This window comes from Heterodontus francisci, chromosome 9, assembly GCF_036365525.1.
Source record: "Heterodontus francisci isolate sHetFra1 chromosome 9, sHetFra1.hap1, whole genome shotgun sequence".
Taxonomy (NCBI): Eukaryota; Metazoa; Chordata; class Chondrichthyes; order Heterodontiformes; family Heterodontidae; genus Heterodontus; species Heterodontus francisci.
Genome location: NC_090379.1, coordinates 114,949,909 through 114,967,223, shown reverse-complemented (window position 1 = coordinate 114,967,223; position 17,315 = coordinate 114,949,909). Strand labels below are relative to the sequence as shown.

The 17,315-nt window shown below is 44.5% G+C and overlaps 1 protein-coding gene across 2 annotated transcripts in view; it reads right to left on the bottom strand.

Moving 5' to 3' along the window:
* paplna (papilin a, proteoglycan-like sulfated glycoprotein) overlaps positions 1–17,315 on the bottom strand; it is a 122,952-nt gene that overhangs the window by 10,978 nt on the left and 94,659 nt on the right. For both annotated transcript variants that reach the window (XM_068039737.1, XM_068039738.1), the window contains exons 18-22: positions 15,276–15,405; positions 11,689–12,013; positions 4,969–5,106; positions 4,064–4,191; positions 1,155–1,433 (exon numbers count right to left, since the gene is read on the bottom strand). In XM_068039737.1, coding sequence (XP_067895838.1) covers positions 1,155–1,433; positions 4,064–4,191; positions 4,969–5,106; positions 11,689–12,013; positions 15,276–15,405 — 1,000 coding nt within the window. The remainder of the gene's footprint in view (positions 1–1,154; positions 1,434–4,063; positions 4,192–4,968; positions 5,107–11,688; positions 12,014–15,275; positions 15,406–17,315) is intronic.

The window sequence follows — 17,315 nt, the reverse complement described above, 5'->3', positions numbered from 1 at the left end:
CCTTTGCCAATTCTGATGAAAGATCACTGACCTGAAACGTTAACTCTGCTTCTCTCTCCACAAATGCTGCCAGACCTGCTGAGTATTTCCAGCATTTCTTTGTTTTTATCCCAAGTACAGGTTCTGTGTTTTTAATTCACGCCAATTTAAAACAACACACTAACTTACATGATGCATTTAATGTAAAAAACATCCTAATGCATTGCACAAATAAACATGAGGAAATCTTAGATTGAGTGGCTTGGTTTAAGTTCCTACAGAATCAACTGATCCCCAAGCCAGGGGCTAATCACGCCAGTAAAGAGGTTAATGAGTCATGTACCATTGGCAACCTGGGTTTCCGGATGTCTCAGAGTTTGTCCAGAGTATAGCTGAGCCAGAAAGGTCAGGGATGTCCCAGGTTTGATCCCCAGTTTGTGAAGTAGCTGATCACAGGTGGGTTAGCAGTAGGCAACCTATCATTAGTCTCAATGACCCAATGGTGGGGCAGAGAAAAATTGGCCAGGGTTTCCCGCTCATCGCTAAAATGAGGCCCCGCCCACCCTCTCGTGGATGTAAAAGGTCCCTTGGCAGAGAAGCGATAGCCAATATTAAGACAATCATCTAGTCATTATCACATTACTGTTTATGGGATCTTGTTCTGCATAAATTGGCTGCTGTGTTGCCTACATTACAACAGTGACTATACTTCAAAAGTATTTCATTGGCTATGAAGCACCCAGAGGTTGTGAAATGCTCTGTATAAATGCAAGCTTGTGGAGTCCAAAAGATGGCACTTCTGACAGTGCAGCACTCCCTCAGTACTGAATGGTCAGCTTGGATTCTGTGCCCAAGTTTCTGGAGTGCAGCCTGAACCTACATCCTTTTGACTCCACAGGGCAGAGTTCTATCAACTTAGTCAAGGCAGATCCAAGCTGCGATCAGCACAGACAATAGTGGTGGGGCAGGGGTGGAGGGGGTACATTCAAGTATATTTGTAACACAGACAATCTTTCCTGTATAGATTTAAAATCATTGGGTTTATTAAAAATCTTAAGTGAAGTGAGGGAGAAACCCCCCATTGACTGGACAGAGCAATCACAAACTGCATGTGTTTAGGACAATCTTCCAAAATTAAAGCAGTCTTAAAAATACAAAGTTGACATTGTAAAAACCTTTGACCTTAAGTTCCACCACCATCCTTTGCACTGGTCCCACATTATTGTGAGCAACACAGACGTATTCCCCTGCATCGCTAGGCACTACCGAGGTAAAGCGTAAAGACTGATCGTCCAGCTGAGTGAGGCGAGGCGTGTTTGCCGGTCCCAAGCGTACGCCGTTTCTCTCCCAGAACACCTGCGGTCTTGGCAGTCCTTCAGCCAGGCAGGGCAGCTGTGCTGAGAACCCAACCCGAGCTTCAACCACAGACAAACTTGGCCGGATGTGAGTAGCAGCTGGACACAGGGAACAGCAGAAGAAACAAATAACATAGAGAATGCCCAATGTTCCCAAAGAGAACCGAGAAAGAATCATCTGAGGTTATTGAAACAAACAGACCTGCTTATCAATCAACATCATTCAGCTTTCTAGAAGAACATAATAGCAATCTGGAGAAGTTCATTATAGCCAAGGGAGAGGAGGTAATTAAACAGAGTCTCCTCATTGAGGTACTGAAGGGTTTATAGAATCATACAGCACAGAAGGAGGCCAGGTTTGGCCCACCTTTCCTTTGAAAGAACTATACAATTAGCTCCACTCCCTTGGCTCTTTCTCTGCTCCAAGGAGAGCAGTCCTAATTTTTCCGATCTCTCCTCATAACTGAAGTCCTTCATCCCTGCTCATATCCTGGTAAAACCTCCTCTGTACCCTTTATAACGTCTTTACATCTTTCCTGAAGGTGCCCAGAATTATCCACAATATTCCAGCAGAGGCCTAGCCAGTGATTTATAAAGTTCTAGCATGAGCTCTTTGCTTTTAAACTCAATTTATCTGTGTATAAACCCATTTGCTTTTTCAACCACTTATCAACTTGTCCTGCCATCTTTAAGGATGTGTGTCTAAGGATACCAAGGTCTCACTGCTCACCTACACTTTTCAAAATGGTGCCATTTATAGTTTACTGTTTTTTTTCATATTAGTCCTCCCAAAGCGTATCACTTCACATTTTTCCACATTGAATCCATCTGCCTTATTTCTGCCCCTTTCACCATCCTATGTCATCCTTAAGTCTACACAATCTAGATAAAGGGGTCAAAATTGGAATGTGGAAGGGCTGAAGTCGACCAATCGCGATTCCACCTCAAGTGTGAATAATGCTGTTTGATGCGGTCAAAGGTTAGTCACACATCTGGAAAATGAGTCTCAGTCCTGACATTTCCCAGCCACCTCCTCTAATGAGAGACCCGAATACCAGAACATGCAGGGGAAAAAGACCAGTTACAACGCAGTCACTCAGAGGCATGCTTTTACTTTGAAATGATCTTGCTACACTAGTAAGCACGTGCAAATGAGGACATACAGGAGTCAGTCATTTTATTTGTAGATCATAAGAGATTAGCTGGAGCACCTTCATGGCAATAAATTGTGAGATGACAATCTCAGCCTGGGGGAAAAGCTGAGCAGAGGATGGGTGCTCCCAATAAGGGACGGGAAACAGCAACATCCTGGGCCACTAATGCTGTGTCTATCCAGCAGTGTTAGAAAAGTTCTGGGAGCAGATTAGCTTCTCTCCCTCACCCATGGTGCTGTGTGATGGGACAGCTTTGGAAAGATTCCTATAAATCTTTTTCTTGAAAATTGAATTGGTTAGATTTTTAGTTTTATTGGATGCACAGGTTTCACAACTATCATAAGTTTGGTCCCGAATACAAGGCCTATTATAGGGAGATCAAGTGCTGACAAGAGTTAGTGCTCTCTTGACCAGTGAGTGCAGCTACAATTCACGAGTGTCAATGACCTGAATGAATAATTAAACTGTTTCCCAGGACTCTAATACTTGTGATCAATGCTACATTCTGATTAGAAAGGAAAAACACTACTTTAAACAAATAAAAACAAGATGCTTTTCAAATAACTACATCAGGATGCTATAAAAGGGAAGGGTGGTACATAGAAACTGGCTGTGCAGTTACTTTAAGAATGAGAGTGATTTATATTAAATACCAGGAAGAGGTTTTACACGCAGGGAGTGATTTTTTAAAAAATTAATTCATGGGATGTGGGTGTCGCAGGCCAGGCCAGCATTTATTGCCCATCCCTAATTGCCCTTGAACTGAGTGGCTTGCTAGGCCATTTCGAGGGCATGTAAGAGTCAACCACATTGCTGTGGGGTCTGGAGTCACATGTAGGCCAGACCAGGTAAGGACAGCAGATTTCCTTCCCTAAAGGACATTAGTGAACCAGATGTGTTTTTACAACAATCGACAATGGTTTCATGGCCATCATTAGACTAGCTTTAAATTCCAGATTTATTAATTGAATTCAAATTCCACCTTCTGCTGTGGTGGGATTCGAACCCATGTCCCCAGAGCAATACCTGGGTTTCTGAGTTACTAGTCCAGTGATAATACCAGTACACCACTGCCTCCCCTCAGATGTGGTCTGAAATAATCAACCAGTCAGGTTATGCAGAGTTTCGAGCTGTTCAAAGCACAGGTGGAATAGAATCATCGAATGGTTACAGCACAGAAGGAAGCCATTCGGCCCATTGAATACTAAAGGGACAGGCTTCAAGTGGCCAAGTGACCTCATTTTCAACTTTTCTAACTTCCTTTCAGTTTTCATACGAGTGCAGGGATTGAGAATCATAGATAAAGAATATTTTCACCAGGATTGTCTAATAGACAAAAAGAGTGTTTTTTTTCAGCATAGTTTCTCAAATTATATCTTAGCCTAGGAATGACCTCTTAGCACTTTCATACATTAATCTGTCCATTATGTTAAAGGAGTTTACAGTACTGTTAATGGACAGTAAAATTCCAATTGAGCACGTTAAGTGTTTGCACACTAATGTCACAATGCCCAGAGTCACCTGTTCTTTCAGGTTTAATGTTTCAGATCATAACTCCCAACGCACAAACAGTACCTTGAACGTTAAGCTGAACTTGACGGGAATCCTGATCACGTCCATTAGATGCATGACATGTGTACAATCCAGCATCCTGTTCTCGAACCCGACTGATCACTAATGACCCATCTCTGTTCTCAATGTGTCTGTGTGTGAGAAACAGCAAAATCAAAACAGTTATCAGGTCGGCAAAAGCAGCTGAGGAGACAATTATCCCCACTCTCCCTTCCATTTTGCAGCTCAAGTGCAGTACTGAGAGAGTGCTGCACTGTCAGAGGTGCCATCTTTCAGATGAGATGTTAATCTGAGGCCCCATCTGACCTCTCAAGTAAAAGATCCTATCACACAATTCATAGAAGAGCAGTGGAGTTTACCCCAGCATCCTGGTCAATACTTATCTCCCAGTCTCCATCTCTAAAACAGATTATCTGGTTATTATCACATTGCTGCTTGTGGGAGCTCGCTGGCTGCTGTGTTTCCTACATTACAACAGGAACTACACTCCAAAAAGTACTTCATCGGCTGTGAAGGGCTTTGGAACAGCCTGAGATTGTAAGAGCGCGATATGAAAGCAAATCTCTTTTTTTTTAATATATTTCTCTTGACCATTCTCATTCAATTGACAGACTGGTAACAACTTAGATGAGCAGCCAGCAATGATCAAATACTCTCCATACAACACAGCAGTTGCTTACAGTAGAGACAATGTCCAAATCACCTGTGGAAAGGTTGTATAAAGTGGGGGAGGGAGGGAGGGAGGGGCGGGGGGGGGGGGGGGGGGGTGGGGCTGGTGTCGTAGGCCGAGACAGATGTTCTAATATTTGACTCACTGAGCTCTGGAATTCAGAAGAAACTTTCCAGTTATAGCTGTTATCAAGGCTCCCACCCAACTAAGCCCTTACACTTAGGATAACTGGACTAACCTTGCTGAAAGTAACGGCCTTCCATCCTGGTGCCATTCAACAGTGCGAGAGGGGGAAGCATCAACCCTGCACAGTAACCTTACGGTTTGCCCTGGCCTTGCATCCACAAAGGAAGGATCACCTCTTTCTATATTTAACCTGGTGGAAGAAATAAAAAGGTTGCATCTTATATTTATTAAACAATTGAAGTACAGTCAAAATGTTGCTTCTACATTGAAGGATTAATGGCAGGTAATTTTCAAAGTTAGACCAATCGCTGGGCACTGACACAGTACTACAAACGTGATATACATCTAGATTCCCTGCCTACAAGAGTGGTGGAAGTGGAGACAATGAATGATTCCAAAAGGAAACTGGATGGGCACTTGAGGGAGATAAACTTGCAGGACTACAGGGATAGAGCGGGGAAATGGGACTGACTGGATTGCTCTACAGAGAGCCAGCATGGACTCAATGGGCCAAACGGCCTCCTTCTGTGCAGTTATGACTCCTGTGGTGGTGTCCATGGCAAGTCCAATGTGTTGTTTTATACAGATCATGTGGTACAGTGCAATGCAGAATGTGTTATTCTGTTGTCCTTTTAAAGGCTGCAAAGTCCAATTGTTGTTAAGTAAACACTAGGTGAGGTCAGTGTCTACAGTGAGGCAGAGTCGAAGACACAAAATTACAGTTCCAGGGCAAGCTGACTTTATTCCGTCACCACTTTGAAGTCATGCATTCTGATCAAGAGGAGGGTAAACACTGGTATGGGCTGGTTGGGCTGAATGGGCTGTTTCCGTGTTGTAATTCCAACATAAGCAAGTCTATGTTAACTTGTCTGTTCAGAGCTGGAACAAATTTCCTTCGGGCCAATTTGCTAGTACTATTGGGGAGAGTTTAAACTAACTTGGCAGGAGTGTGGAAACCAGGATATAATACAAGGGAGGAACACCAAGGTGCACAAAGAATTGGAAGAGACAGATAGCACTAGAGTTAGAAATAGCAAAGTATTAGGTGGAGTAAGAGTGAGAGTGTTAGTACTAGAGAAGGGAGTAGTTCCGTATTAGATGGGAATGGACTGAGAAGGACTATGATGAATGCAAAGACAGGGTTACAATGCATGTGTGTAAATGCACAAAGTGTGGCGAATAAGGTGGGTGAGTTACAAACACAAATAGCAGTATGGGAATATGCAATAACGGAACGCGGCTTAAAAATGGCAAGGACTGGGCGTTTAATATACAAGGATATAAAGTGTTCAGAAAAGATAGAGAAGGAAAAAAGGGAGGTGGGGTGGCATTCCTGATTAGGGAAGACATTGCAGTGTTGGATAGGGAGGATGTCCTTGAAGGAGCAAGGACCGAATCCATTGGGTTAGAGTTGAGGAGCAAAAAGGGTATGATCACATTACTAGGGGTATTCTATAGGCCTCTAAATAGGGAGAGAGAGATAGAGGAGCAAATCTACAGGGAAATCACAGAGAGGTGCAAGAACTATAGAGTGGTGACACTGGGGGACTTTTAATTACCCAAATATCGATTGGAATAATGTTAGAGTAAAGCATAAGGATGGGAAGGAATTTCTGAAATGTGTTCAGGAGAACTTCCTTGATCAGTATGTTCATAACCCAACTAGAAAAGAGGCAATGCTGGATCTGGTGCTGGGAAATGAGGTGGGCCAAGTGGACCAAGTGTCTGTGGGGGAACACTTGGGTAAGAGTGATCATCGTATCATAAGGTTTAGACGAGTAATGCAGAAAAGTGAGGAATGAAATTAGGTAAAATGAGAATGGATCTAGCCAGGGTGGTATGGAAACAAAGACTGGCAGGAAGAGCTGTATCAGAACAATGGGTTATCTTTACGGAAGAGATGCTTCAAGTACAGGCTAGAAACATTCCAGCAAGGGCGAAAGGTTAGTTGGCATCCTTCCATCTAAGAAAGATGATGGACACGCAACAAACAATCCATTCAGGTGGGGTGTCTTCTCTTGGTGCACCTTTGCTGATGGCTGTGAAGGTCAATCCTTGAGAGGCAGGTTCTGACACAAGTGCTGCATGTGAAGCTGCCAAGTGACGCTGTGAGTTGTTGTTTTTGACATTGGCGCTTGTTGCCAAGCTGCTGTGGCAACTGGTCGTCATGGCAGTGCACACCAGTCCACTGGATGTGTCACCATTTCCCTCTTTCGCCAAAGATGGTAGCTGCTTTCCCAATGCGTGGATCGTGCTCTGCATCAAGGGACAGATTTTCTGTCACCGTGGACCCAAGGTAACAGAACTTCCAGTGGGATATTATTTAGTGTGATCAGGGGAGAGATGCAACACCTTGTCCCATGACCACAGTTTTCCTGACACTTATAGTCAAGGAGAACAAGTTACAGGCATGGGAGAGACAGTCCATGAGGCTTTGTAGCTGAGTTTCTGTGTGAGCAACTAGCGCAGCATCATCAGCGTAGAAGAGTTCTCTGATCAGGACGTGATGTGTTTTTGTCTTTGCTTTCAGCCTTGATAGAATGTAGAGCTTGCCATCTGACCTAGTGTTCAAGTAGACTCCTTCCATATCTGCAGGGAAGGCAAAGATCAGGAGCATAGAGAAAAAGATGCCAAACAGAGTGGGGGCGAGGACTCAACCCTGTTTCACTCCATTCTTCACTCCGAAACAGTTAGAAGTGGAGCCATCAAACTGTACAGTGCAGTTTGTGCGTCATTGAAGGAGAGATGAGACCGAGGAGCTTCAGCGGACAGTCAATTTTTCCCAAAATCCTGTAGAGCCCTGCTCTGCTAACAGTGTTGAATGCCTTAGTGAGAGCTACAAAAGTAAGGTAAAGGGGTATACTCTGTTCCCTACACTTCTCCTGTAGCTGGCTTATGGAGAAGATCATGTCCACAATAGATCCGCCGGCACAGAAACGGCACTGTGCTTCCGAGTACACTTGGTCTGCAAGTAAATGGAGTCTTTCAAGTATGTCCCTAGCAAAGGCCTTCCCCATGATGCTAAGGAGTGAGATGCCCCTGTAGTTCTTGCAGCCTCCTCTGTTACCTTTGTTTTTGTATGTGTGATGATTTTTGGCATCTCTCATCTCCTGTAGAACAGTGTCTATCTCCCAGCAGAGAAGGAAAAGGTCATATAGGTGTGGCAATAGATGGGCATTTCCGTGTTTGAGCAGTTCAGCTGGGATACTGGCCTTGCCCAGTGCCCTTCTGTTCACTAGGCGGTCTATGGCCTTCTCGCGCTCCAGTGATGAGGGTTCTTCACCTAACACATCACAACAAGAAGTTACAGGAGAGCATCAAGCACTGACTGGGAGATGTCCGACTCACAGGAGTACAGCTCACAGTAATATTCACCCCAGCAGGACATCTGTTTACTTTTGTCAGTATTTCACCATCTGCCAACTTCAGGGGAGCAATTTTGGTGATGGCAGGGCCAAACGCCCTCTTGATCCCTTCGTACGTAGCTCGTAGATTTCCTTTGTCGCATACAGTTTGGATTTCTGGACATAAGCTGATCCAGTGTTTGTGATTAAGAACAAGGTTTCTCAGATGACGAGAGAGATAGAGATTATGATGAAACAATAAAAGAGGGTGTATGATGCAGGTGAATTCATCCAGTGAGAACCAGGCCATATACAATAAGTTGAGAAGGGAGGTGGAGAGGAAAATAAGACTAGCAAAGAGAGAGTAAGAAAATAGAATGGCAGTTATCAAAGGGAACCCAAAAATCTTCTAAATAGTAGGTGAGCAGTAAGTGGGGCCTATTAGGGTCAAAGAGGGTAATATATGCTTAGAGGCGCAGGGCAAGGCTAATATACTTAATGAATACTTTGTATCAGTGTTCACTAAGGATGCAGAATCTGACAAAACATCAGTAGAAGCGGAGAGAGTGGAGGCAATGGATAGGATAAAAATTGAGCGGGGGAGGTACTGAAAAGGCTGGCTATAATTTTTTTTTAATTCATTCATGGGAAGTGGGCGTCACTGGCTAGGCCAGCATTTATTGCCTATCCCTAATTGCCCTTGAGAAGGTGGTGGTGAGCTGCCTTCTTTAACCGCTGCAGTCCATGTGAGGTAGGTATACCCACAGTGCTGTTAGGAAGGGAATTCCAGGATTTTGACCCAGCGACAGTGAATTAGGCTAGATAAGTCACCTGGTCCAGATGGCTTACATCCCAGGTTGCTAAAGGAAATGGGGATGGAGATAGCGGAAGGGCTTACTGCAATCTTCCGATCTTCCCTGGATATGGGGCAAGAGGCAGAAGATTGGAGAGTGGCAAATGTGACACCCTTGTTCAAGAAAGGGTGTAAGGACAGACCTAGCAACTACAGGCCAGTTAGTTTAATATCAGTGGTGGGTAAGGTTTTAGAAACAATAATCATGGAAAATATCAACAGACACTTAGAGCAGTTCAAGTTAATTAAGGAGAGCCAGCATGGATTTGTAAAAGGCAGATCATGCTTGACTAATTGAATTTTTTGATGAAGTAACAGAGAAGGTTGATGAAGGAAATGCGGTGGATATTGTTCATATGGATTTTAAGAAAGCATTTGATAAGGTACCACATAACAGGCTGGTTAGCAAAATTGAGGCTGATGGAATAGGAGGCTCACTGTCCAATTGGAGAAAAAGATTGGCTTAAGGACAGAAAACAGCGAGTGGTAGTAAATTAAAAGCAAACAGCGAGTCATAGTAAATGGATGCTTATCAGACTGGAGGATGGTAGACAGTGATGTTCCCCAAGGGTCGCTGCTGGGTCCACTGCTTTTTATGCTATATATAAATGACTTGGATCTTGGAATACAGGGTAGAATCTCAAAATTTGCTGACGACACCAAACTTGGAGGTGCGGCAAACAGTGAGGATGATATGAACAGCCTGCAACAGGACATGTTGGGCCAGCAGAATGGGCAGACAAGTGGCAGATGGAATTTAATACAGAGAAGTGTGAGGTGATGCCTTTTGGCAGAAGGAATAGGGAGAGGCAATATATACATAATGACACAGCTCTAAAGAGTGTGCAAGGACAGAGGGACCTGGGGGTCCATGTGCATAGATATTTGAAGGTGGCAGGATGTATTGAGAGAGTGGTTAGTAAATCGTATGGGATCTTGTGCTTTATAAATAGAGGCATTGAGTACAAAAGCAGGGAAGTTATGCTGAACCTTTATAACGCTCTGGTTAGATCCCAGCTGGAGTATTGTGTCCAGTTGTGGTCACCACACTTCAGGAAGGATGTAAGGGTCCTCAAGAGGGTGCAGAGGAGATTTACCAGAATGGTTCCAGGGATGGAGGATTTTAGTTACATGGTTAGGTTGGAAAAACTGGGGTTGTTCTCCTTAGAGTAAAGGAGATTGAGGGGCAATTTAATAGAAGTGTATAAGATTATGACAGTCTTAGATAAGTTAGACAATGAAAAACTGTTCCCATTAACAAAAGGGAGAAGGACTTAGAGAACAGAGTGAAAGTTTTGGATAAGAAATGCAGGGGGGTTGTGAGGAAGCACTTTTTTTTTTACACAAGACCTGGAACTCACAAGGGTGGTGGAAGTAAAGATAATTAATGACTTCAAGAGGAAGTTGGATGACCAGGTAACAGAAATAGACTTGTAGAGCTATGAGAATCGAGCTGGGGAGTGGAACTGACTGCATAGCTCCGTGGAGAGTCACACGGACTCGACAGGCCGCATGACCTCCTTCTGTGTTGTAAATGATTCTATGACTCTTTCTACAGATGCTCCCTGACCTGCTAAGTGTTTCCAGCATTTTACATTCTTGTTTCTGGAATAATCTGATCGCCAGAGTTCTAGAGGTACTGTGATTGACAAATTATTTCTTGTTAGGTAAGGGTATTAAGGAACCAAAGTGAGGTAGATGGAGTTAAGATACAGATCAGCCAGGATCTAACTGAATGACAGAACAGGCTTGAGGGGCTGAATGGCCTCCTCCTGTTCCTAAGTTGCCAGATGTAGGATTCAGGGTAGTCAGACCATGGCTGTGTGCTAGACTTAGGAGAGCTGGTATAGTAAAGGGATGAGGTTCAGTCTGCCACCTGTCATTGGCTGTTGTGTTTTGTGTTAAAATGACATGTCTTTGCATTGCACTAACTAACTCTGCATCTGCTTTGCCTCGTGTAAATGCCAGGTCCCTAACCTTTACTCCTGACTCCAAGTGCTGCTCAATGGGAATGCAGATCGGAGAACTAGGTGCTTCAGTGCACTCGGCTTTCTGATCCATGCTCCAGCCAAGTGAAGCTCCACATCGGGAATGAAGCCTCGCAATTTCAGGGCTTGGCTACAAGGGGTGTTCAACTGTCCAACACTGATTTACAGCAACTTGATGAGTACTGCTTCATAGAATCTTACAGCACAGGAGGCAGCCATTCGGCCCATTGTGCCTGTGCTGGCGCTTTGAAAGACCTATTCAATTAGTCCCAAATCCCACTCTTTCCCCATAGTCCTGAAAATGATCCAATTCCCTGTTGAAAGCTACTATTGAATCTGCTTCCACTGCCCTGTCAGACAGTGCAATCCAGATCACAAGTCACAAAAAAACAAGTGCCCCTCGGTCGTCTCTGGCTCTGTTGCCAATGATCTTAAATCTCTGCCTTTGGGTCACCGGCCCTCCTGCCACTGGAAACAGTTTCTCCTGATTTACTTTATCAAAACATTTCATCATTTGTGTGTGTTTTATTTTAAAAACAAAAGAAATAGCAATTTATTAGCGTATAATGTGGTAACAATGGCACTACCTGTAAACAGGCCGCTCTGGTCGTGGTTGTCCAGGTTCTCTGTTTGCAGAAAGCACAGGGATCAGATGGGACTCGGAGTGACGTCCTGTGTCAGGGATCCACCATTGCGGTGGTTCGCCGGGCGTGCTAGCCGATTCGCTGTGGGTGCTCGATCTCCTGCACCGCCTCAGGCACTCCTCCTCCGTGTCAAATTTGTTTGCGTTCCCGTGGCACCCTCCATACCAGAAGCGGTTACAGACCCCGGCACCGGGGACAAAGAACCATCGGACTGTCCAGTCTGTGCACGGGCCGTTGGCGCTCAGTAACAGGCAGGTAGATGGATAAGCTGCAAATATGTCCCCCATACCCCAGAAACACAGCAAATATTAGATACTTCATCAAGGAGGCCTTCAATATCCGTGCTGGAATTTGGAGGCTAATGACTTAGATTTCCCAGCTCATCCAAAAATCTTCTGCCTGTGTCCTAACTCTGTAACATTGCCTGTCGGCACCCCTGTCTCAGAGCGTCTGCTGCTGAAACCCTCATCCATGCCTTTGTTATCTCTAGACTTGGCTATTTTAACGCATTCCCGGCCAGTCCCTCTCATTCTACTCTCTGTAAACTTGAGGACATCCAAAACTCTGATGCCCATGTCCTGACTTGTCCCAAGTTCCTTTCATCCTACATTGGTCCTGGGTTTGGCAATGCCTTGATTTTAAAATTCTCAACGTTGTTTTCACATCCCACCTTGGCCTCACCCCTCCCTATCTCTGTAATCTCCTCCAGCCCCACAACCCTCCAAGATACCTGCAACCCTCTAATTCTGGATTTTAATTTCTCTGCCGTGGTCCTAAATCTCTGGATTTCCCTCTCTCAGCCTCTCCGCCTCTCTACCTATAAGACACACTTCTTAAAATCTATTTCTCTGACCAAGATTTTGGTCTTCTTTTGTAATATCATTTTACATAGCTTGGTATCAAATCTTTGTCTGATAATCACTCCTATGAAGCCCCTATGTTAAAGGTGCTATATAAACACAAGTTGTTGTAGCATGATTGAGGAAAGGACATTTGGTCCATTCTGAACGTGTTCACCAAAAAGAACCAGGAATGTGATCAGCGAGGGAAGTAATTGAATATGAAAATTCGACACAATCCCCACGCTGAGGTTCTCAAACTCAAGCCCCCTTCAGCAAAAGCACAAAGCACGGAGGCAGGCAGCTTTCTGCAGAGAAGAGTTGCTCATTCGCTCAGTTCACATGTCCCCACACAGCTGATCTCTGAGGGTAATAAGCCAGTGCCTAGTGCAAGTCACCTGCTTGGAATACACGACCGGCACCGAGATGCAACAGAAAGGGGAGACAAAAGTAGATTCTCGCCTTCAAACAACCTTTAGACATACAAACATACGAATTAGGAGCAGGAGTAGGCCACTCGGCCCTTCAGGCCTGCTCCGCCATTCAATAAGTTCATGGCTGAACTGATTACTCCACATTTCCACCTACCCCTGATAACCTTTCACCCCCTTGCTTATCAAGAATCTATCTACCTCTGCCTTCAAAATATTCAAAGACTCTGATTCCACCAACTTTTGAGGAAGAGAATTCCAAAGACTCACGACCCTCTGAGAGAAAATATTTCTCCTCATCTCTGTCTTAAATGGGCAACCCCTTATTTTTAAGCAGTGACTCCTAGTTCTAGATTCTCCCGCAAGATGAAAACATCCTTTCCACATCCACCCGGTCAAGACCCCTCAGAATCACTTCTTACTCTTCTAGTAAATTTGTGGATGACACTAAGGTCGGTGGAGTTGTGGATAGTGCCGAAGGATGTTGTAGGTTACAGAGGGACATAGATAGGCTGCAGAGCTGGGCTGAGAGATGGCAAATGGAGTTTAATGCGGAAAAGTGCGAGGTGATTCACTTTGGAAGGAGTAACAGGAATGCAGAGTACTGGGCTAATGGGAAGATTCTTGGTAGTGTAGATGAACAGAGAGATCTTGGTGTCCAGGTGCATAAATCCCTGAAGGTTGCTACCCAGGTTAATAGGGCTGTTAAGAAGGCATATGGTTTGTTAGCTTTTATTAGTAGGGGATCGAGTTTCGGAGCCACGAGGTCATGCTGCAGCTGTACAAAACTCTGGTGAGACCGCACCTGGAGTATTGCGTGCAGTTCTGGTCACCGCATTATAAGAAGGATGTGGAAGCTATGGAAAGGGTGCAGAGGAGATTTACTAGGATGTTGCCTGGTATGGAGGGAAGGTCTTACGAGGAAAGGCTGAGGGACTTGAGGTTGTTTTTGTTGGAGAGAAGGAGGAGGAGAGGTGACTTAATAGAGACATATAAGATAATCAGAGGGTTGGATAGGGTGGATAGTGAGAGTCTTTTTCCTCGGATGGTGATGGCAAACACGAGGGGACATAGCTTTAAGTTGAGGGGTGATAGATATAGGACAGATGTCAGAGGTAGTTTCTTTACTCAGAGGGTAGTAGGGGCGTGGAACGCCCTGCCTGCAACAGTAGTAGACTCGCCAACTTTAAGGGCATTTAAGTGATCATTGGATAGACATATGGATGAAAATGGAATAGTGTAGGTCAGATGGTTTCACAGGTCGGCGCAACATCGAGGGCCGAAGGGCCTGTACTGCGCTGTAATGTTCTAATTCTAAACTCCAGCAGATACAAGCCTAGCCTGTCCAATCTTTCCTCGTAAGATAACCCACCCATTCCAGGTATTAGTCGAGTAAACCTTCTCTGAACTGCCTCCAATGCATTTACATCCTACCTTAAACAAGGAAAGTTGTATGTGCACAGTACTCCAGATGTGGTCTCACCAATGCCCTGTATAGCTGAAGCATAACCTCCCTACTTTTGTATTCAATTTCCCTCGTGATAAACAATAACATTCTATTAACTTTCCTAATTACTTGCTGTACCTGCATACTAACCTTTTGTGATTCATGCACTAGGACACCCAGATCCCTCTGCATCTCAGAGCTCTGCAATCTCTCACCATTTAGATAATATGCTTTTTTTTTTTATTCTTGCTGAAAAAGTGGACAATTTCCCACTTTCCCACATGATACTCAATTTTCCAGGTCTTTGCCCACTCACTTAACCTATCTATATCCCTTTGTAGCCTCCTTATGTCCTCTTCACAAGTTATTTTCCTAACTATCTTTATGTCATCAGAAAATTTAGCAACCATACCTCTGGCTCCTTCATCCAAGTCATTTATATAAATTGTAAAATGTTGAGGCCCCAGCACTGATCCCTGTGGCACACCACTCGTTACATCTTGCCAACCAGAAAATGACCCATTTATGCCTACTCTTTGTTTCCTGTTAGCTAGCCAATCTTCTATCCATGCCAATATGTTACCCCCTACACCATGAGCTTTTATTTTCTGCAAGAACCTTTGATGTGGCACCTTATCAAATGCGTTCTGGAAATCTAAGTACAAAACATCCACCAGTTCCCCTTTATCCACAGCACATGTAACTCCCTCAAAGAACTCCAATAAATTGGTTAAACATGATTTCCCTTTCCCTTAGACAACTGCTTGTTTTGTAAAACAGCTCTAGATAACTAAGATGCAAGATATTACTTACGGTGGTTGGGGCCACTCCTGCAGCCTTCTCCATTTGGTCCTAATGCAAAGGTAGCTTCATCGTGGCAGCAGCCAAACTTGGAGCTCCGACATTCACCTGATGGATTGTCCCGAACAGTGACCTGCGATTCCTATATTAAGTACATAAAGCAGTTGCTGAATTCAAGCTATTTCCCCCCACAATTTTCTTAAAGAGTTGACTGGCATTAATAGCAACATCTTGTATTTATATAGCGCCTTTAAAAGGCTATAACATCCCAAGATGCTTCACAGGAGTGTCGTCAGATTCACTGTGACACCGAGCTACATAAGGAGATATTCGAGTAGATGACCAAATGCTTGATCAAAGAGATCCGTTTTAAGGAGAAGCTTAAAGAGAGGTGGAGGGTTTTAGGGAAGGAATTCCAGAGTTTATGGTCCAGACAGCCAAAGGAACGGACACCAGTGGTGCAGCGATTAAAATTGGGGATGCTCAAGAGGCCAGAATTAGAGGAACACAGATATCTTGGAGGGTTTTTGGGGGTTGGACGAGATTACAGAGATAGGGAGGGACGAGGGCCATGGAGAGATTTGAAAGCCAGGATGTGAATCTTAAAATCTAGGTGTTGCTGGATGCGGAGTCAGTGTAGGTCAGTGAGCACAGGGGTGGTGGGTGAACAGAACTTGGTATGTTATGTGCCTTGAGGTGGGCTATGCAGTCCAAGAAGGCCTTGGGTTCAATCCTTGGTCTGTGCTGTGATCATGGATATTGAAGGTGCTACAATTGGATCAGTAATCCTGGGCTAGAGAGAGAGATCCTGATCAGTACACAATGAATCCTACCCCACCCTATCTGAAGGTGTGCCTAGAGGGCGTGTGATCAGGTTTGGATGGGATTTTTCTCCCAACACCCCACCACTCCCAAAGACAGACACACACAGATATCAAAGCAAAATACTGCGGATGCTGGAAATCTGAAATAAAAACAAGAAATGCTGGAACCACTCAGCAAGTCTGGCAGCATCTGTGGAAAGAGAAGCAGAGTTAACGTTTCAGGTCAGTGACCCTTCTTCAGAACTAGCAAATATTAGAAATGTCACAGGTTATAAGCAAGTGAGGCGGGGGTGGGGCAAGAGATAACAAAGGAGAAGGTGTAGATTGGATGAGGCCACATAGCTGACCAAGAGGTCATGGAGCAAAGGCAAACAATATGTTAATGGTGTGTTGAAAGACAAAGCATTAGTACAGATAGGGTATTAACGGACTGAAGGTTGAACAGCAGCAAGTACAAACATGAAAAAAAACAGTGGGTAAGCAAACTGAACAAACTAAGATGAAATGAAATCAACAAAAAAAATTGTAAAAAATGTAAAAAAGAAAAAATAACAATAAAACGGGGGGGCCCGTCATGCTCTGAAATTATTGAACTCAATGTTCAGTCCGGCAGGCTGTAGTGTGCCTAATCAGTAAATGAGATGCTGTTCCTCAAGCTTGCGTTGATGTTCACTGGAACACTGTAGCAATCCCAGGACAGAGATGTGAGCATGAGAGCAGGGGGGGAGTGTTGAAATGGCCAGCAACCGGAAGCTCAGGGTCCTGCTTGCAGACTGAGCGGAGGTGTTCCGCAAAGCGGTCACCCAGTCTGCGTTTGGTCTGCCCAATGTAGAGGAGACCACATTGTGAGCAGCGAATACAGTATACTACATTGAAAGAAGTACAAGTATATCGCTGCTTCACCTGAAAGGAGTGTTTGGGGCCTGGGATAGTGATGAGAGAGGAGGTACATGGGCAGGTATTACACCTCCTGCGATTGCAGGGAAAGGTGCCATGGGACGGGGACAAGGTGATGGGGGTAATGGAGGAGTGGACCAGGGTGTCGCGGAGGGAACGATAAATGCTGAGTGGTTCCAGCATTTCTTGTTTTTATTACAGACACACACAGTCTAGTCTCACACATGATCAACTGCGATCTGGGAGAGGGGTTGAAGGGAGGGGTGGGTCAGTGAAACCAGAACCAGCAACAGTCCCAAGATTCAAGAGAGTTGGTGTGGGGGAGGAGGAA